Here is a 5,000-nt window from a genome sequence, read left to right as displayed (position 1 = left end):
ACAGGTGTAAGACAAGTCCCAGTTTGACAGGTGAGAGCAGAAAAGGATCCAGGCAACAGACAGCAGACACAGTATCCAGGCAACAGACAGCAGACACAGTATCCAGGCAACAGACAAGCAGACACAGTAGCCAGGCAACAGACAGCAGACACAGTATAAACAGACTAGAGAAGCATAGGATCAGGAGAAGTGTGTTTGTGTGTGGGCTTTCTCTCTCTCTCTCACACTCTCTCTCTCTCTCTGTGTATGTGTGTGTGTGTGTGTGTGTGTGTGTGTGTGTGTGTGTGTCCCAGTAACACAGATGTACACACAGTGGCCTCTCTACTGAAACTCTACCTGAGGGAACTTCCAGAGCCAGTCATTCCCTTCACCAAGTACCAGGACTTCATCACATGTGCTCAACTACTGCTCAAAGACCAGGAGGAGGTCAGTGTGTGTGTGTGTGTGTGTGTGTGTGTGTGTGTACCAGGACTTCATCACTTGTGCTCAAGTACTTCTCAAAGACCAGGAGGCTGTCAGTGTGTGTGCGTGCAGGTGTGTTTGTGTGTGTTTGTGTGTGTGTGTGTGTGTGTGTGTACCAGGACTTCATCACCCGTGCTCAAGTACTGCTCAAAGACCAGGAGACAGTCAGTGTGTGTGTGTGTGTGTGTGTGTGTGTGCGCGTGTGTGTGTGTGTATTTTGTATTTGTATTCATGGTAACAGTAGATGAGTTGTTCACCTGAGCTCTGTGTGTGTGTGTGTGTGTGTGTGTCTACAGGGCCTCTTAGAACTGGGGAATCAAGTGAAGACTCTCCCTCAGGCCAACTACAACCTCCTCAAATACATATGCAAGTGAGCCAGCACAACACCTGTGTGTGTGTGTGTGTGTGTGTGTGAGAGAGAGAGAGAGAGAGAGATTTCCAGCACACTATTGTGTCTTCATTACTGCATAGACCCATGACCTGTGTATACATGATGTGTTTCTGCAACACATCTGTGTGTGTGAGTGTTTCTGCTGAGACATCTTTGTGTGTGTGTCCTTGTCTATGTGTGTGTGTGTGTGTGTGTGTGTGTGTGTGTGTGTGCACGCACGCAGGTTCTTGGATGAGGTCCAGTCCTACTCTGATGACAATAAGATGGGTGTGCAGAATCTGGCCACTGTGTTTGGGCCCAACATTCTCCGGTCCAAGACCGACGATCCAGTCAGGATGATGGAGGGTGGGGCACTACACGCACACATACACTCATACACACACACACACATACACACACACACACACGCACGCACACACACACACACACACACACACACACACATTCACACACACACACACACACACACAAACACACACACACACACACACACATACACACACACATACACACACACATATACACACACACACACACACACACAAACACACACTCACACCCTCATATACACACATTTACATTTATTTACATTCTAGAACACAAATGTATACCTATGTGCGTGTGTGTGTGTGCATGTTTGTGTGCGTGTGTGTGTCTGTGTGTCCACAGGCACATCTCAGGTCCAGCAGCTGATGACAGTGCTGATTAGTGCTCACACACGGCTGTTTGATGGAGCGGGCGTGTGTGATGCCCGTGGCGTGTGTGATGCCCCTGGCGTGTGTGATGCCCCTGATGTGTGTGTGGACCCTTCGGTGCCCCCAAAATGCTGCGGAGTGGAATGGGAGTCAGCGGAGCAGTTGCCCCCACCCTTACACACACCCCCTGAGCCCCCGCGCGCTGAGAGCCCCAGCAAACAGCGCCCCCTGTCTGGCTGGAGGTGTTCGTTCAGGGGGGCGCGCATGGGGGGGTCGGCCGTGGACGTGTCGAGCGGGGGAGGGTCCAGCTGGCTGATGAACGGCCTGTCGTCGCTACGCAACCACCGCCGCACGTCGTCAGGGGAACGGGTGCGAGAGCCTGCCCACTCTCACCGCCTCTCCACCTATGACAACGTCAGCCTGCCCGCCTCCAGTCTGAGCGTGCCCAGTGTGGCCTTCTCTTGTGAGATTGCACGACTGGACTCCACCACAGGGAGCGCTAGAGAGGCGTCTGGCTCCCCGAGCGCTACGAGAGGGACAGAAACACCAGACGCAGTGTGTGTGAGTGCTGACACACAACAGGTGTGTGTGAGCTGTGACACACCACAGGTGTGTGTGAGCTGTGACACACCTGAGGTGTGTGTGAGCAGTGACATGTCTGAGGTGTGTGTGAGCAGTGAGACACCTGAGGTGTGTGTGAGCAGTGAGACACCTGAGGTGTGTGTGGGCAGTGACATGTCTCAGGTGTGTGTGAGCAGTGGTGGGTGCAGGAGTAATGCTGGAGAGGCGGAGCCAAAGCCAGGTGGCGGTAGCCAATCAGAGCAGAGTGAGGGAGCGCTGGTGACGGAATTAAAGACCGAACTGAAGAAGCAGAAGATCTCTTATGAGAGAAGGATACGCACGTGAGTCTGTGTGTGTGTGTGTGCATATGTGTATTTTTGCGTGGTGTGTGTATATTTCTGTATCTTGTGTGTGTTTTGTTTGTGTATTTCAGTGTGTGTGTGTGTGTGTGTGTGTGTGGGTGGGTTGTGTGTGTTTAGTTTGTGTATTTCTGGGTGTGCATGTGTGTGTGAGTTTGTTTGTTTGTGTGTGTCTGTATTTCTGTGTGTGTATGTATGTGTATTTCTGTTTGTGTGTGTATGTATATTTCTGTGTGTGTATGTATGTGTGTGTGTGTGATTGATATGTCTGCCGCCCCCTGCAGGTTGGAGGAGTGTAAAGCATCTCTGCATGCGCGGGTTGGGCGTTTGGAGGCGGAGCTTGACCAGGAGCAGAAGCGCTTCCGCATGCTGGAGATTAAACTGCGCAACTCTGAGCGCGCTCAGAAGGACGCCGACAAGAGGAACCACATGCTGCAGACTGAGATGGAGGAGTTCTTCTCTACACTCGGAGACCTCACACAGCCGGGGAAGATATAACACACACACACACACACACACACACACACACACACACACACACACCTGGTGTGCAGTGACTGAGATTGACACAGACATGAATGTTGTTGTGAATGTAACTTCGGTCAGGTGAGGCTCATTTTCCTCTTCAGACTTCCTTATTTGGAGGACAGAGGGCTGGACCTGTGATGATTGACAGATGACGCGGTAGCCCTTAGCCCCTCCCTCTTGGAGTAGCCTGGTGCTTCTGTATCAAACCAAAGCATGACGACCCCTAACCCACACCACTACCCACGATCCCCCTAAAGATGGGCTGCCAGTGGAAACAGCCCTCCAATCACAGTGACAGTGCCTTTCAAGCTGAAACCTCAACTCTGACCCTGTCACCACAGTTCCTCTGGACCAGTGACCTCTAACCTTGACCTGATGAGCCCGTGACCTCTATGACCTCAGTGTTCTAACACTCCTCACTGCAGGGCTCTCTGTATGTTCTAAGCCCAGGAACCTCAGCCTGCTGTTCCGGCATGAGCAGCCTCTGTGCTCTCAATGTGTGTGAGCATCTGTGTAGATGCATGTGTATACGTGTACACGTGTGTCTGTCTGTGTGTGTGTGTGTGTGTGTGTGTGTGTGTGTGTGTGTGTGTGTGTGTGTGTGTGTGTGTGTGTGTGTGTGTGTGTGTGGGCATGTAACTGGCTTTTAACTGGGTTTACACACAAACAGACACCTCATGAATAACACACAGTGGGCATACGCTCGATCAACCCCGCCCTGTTCTGTGATGTCACAGTGGGCTTGATCTTAAAGGAAAATGTCATGTGAAAAACTCTGAAGGACTTTTATGTCAGAGCAACATCCTTGTCCAGTCAAGACAAGTTGTGTTTAAACTGTCCTTTTTCTTTAAAATGTGAACGTGATTTTAGATTCTGAATGACCCTGTGGTAGTGAACGTAGACTGTTAGATCCTCTGCGACTGCGAGAGTCGTGCATTTCCACAGAAGATGTCTGTTTGTGCTCTAACTACGTAACGTCTGCAGCACAGGATGTGCAGGGTTTAAAAGAGAAAATGTGATATTTATAGAGGACACGGAGATGAAATGTAAACAAGTGTGTTCACCCTTTAGCAGAAGACAATTCAAGTTTAAAAGAGACCCGTCCTTTATAAGAGACTGATGCTTTGATGAGTGCTGGCCATCATTTCCCAGGAACGTGTGAAGTTAATTTGTCTGTAGCTGTTCCCTTAACCACAGAAGAATAAAAGTGTAAAAGAGTATTGTTTGTAAGTTGTTCTCTTAACCAAAAGAGTGTGATTGTTTAAAAGAGTAAGACTGTTAGCTGTTCCCCGTAACCAAAACAGTTTGAATGTTTAAAAGAGCAAGTTTAGGAGAGTAAGAAGACTCTTGGTTGGTGTAAAGATTGAGTAAGTGTGTTAGCTGTTCCCTTAACCAAATGAATAAGTGTGTCGGCTTTTCCCTTAACCAAAGGAGTAAGTGTGCCGGCTTTTCCCTTATCCAAAAGAGTAATTATAATAGCTGTAAGTGTGTTAGATGTGGGCCTGTTAGATGTGGGCGTGTTAGCTGTGTGTGTGTGAAGAAAGAGACTGACGCTAGACTTCATGCTCAGCTGCTTTATTCCATGGTGAGGATGAACACTGCTAAGGTCCTGTTCTAAAGGTTTTCACATTCTCAGATGGTTCTAAGGATCATCATTTGCAGTGACCAGTATTGGCCTCACACATCTGAGACATCACACACATCTGTACAGTCTCTCTTGTTCTCTCTTACACACACACACATACATACACACACACTCAAAAAATCTTGACTGTGAGGACCATCTTTTAATCTGGGGGTTACTGCATCATACTGAATTCTAAGTAAACGTTTTAAAATGAAGTAACTAAATGCAAAGGTGGGGTACAGTAGAAGAGACCTGCCATGCGCCGGCTCATCCCTGCAGCAGCTGTGGGGGCCATGCTGAAACAGCCGCCTTAAAGCAACGGTTCGAGCAGGAGATGAAGAGCACTTACAGATGGAGGATGAAGACCGAAGAGCCAA

At 49.2% G+C, this 5,000-nt stretch overlaps 2 protein-coding genes across 6 annotated transcripts in view; one reads left to right on the top strand and one right to left on the bottom strand.

The window, feature by feature from the left end:
- arhgap22 (Rho GTPase activating protein 22) overlaps positions 1-3,567 on the top strand; it is an 11,555-nt gene extending 7,988 nt beyond the window's left edge. The window contains exons 7-11 of the mRNA XM_042709597.1: positions 294-426; positions 759-832; positions 1,077-1,198; positions 1,523-2,450; positions 2,753-3,567. Of these exons, the coding sequence (XP_042565531.1) occupies positions 294-426; positions 759-832; positions 1,077-1,198; positions 1,523-2,450; positions 2,753-2,966 (1,471 nt within the window). The 3' untranslated portion in view covers positions 2,967-3,567. The remainder of the gene's footprint in view (positions 1-293; positions 427-758; positions 833-1,076; positions 1,199-1,522; positions 2,451-2,752) is intronic.
- A 988-nt stretch (positions 3,568-4,555) lies between these two features.
- The window catches only part of mapk8a (mitogen-activated protein kinase 8a), an 11,009-nt gene continuing 10,564 nt past the window's right edge, over positions 4,556-5,000 (bottom strand). For all 5 annotated transcript variants that reach the window (XR_004164958.1, XR_004164957.1, XM_012832243.2 and 2 more), the window contains one exon: positions 4,556-5,000. This exon is cut by the window's right edge. The gene's annotated coding sequence lies outside the window, so the exon portion shown is untranslated.

Source organism: Clupea harengus, chromosome 13 (assembly GCF_900700415.2).
Source record: "Clupea harengus chromosome 13, Ch_v2.0.2, whole genome shotgun sequence".
Lineage (NCBI taxonomy): Eukaryota > Metazoa > Chordata > Actinopteri > Clupeiformes > Clupeidae > Clupea > Clupea harengus.
The sequence above is the reverse complement of the archived record's forward strand: the minus strand, read 5'-3'. Positions and strand labels throughout refer to the sequence as shown.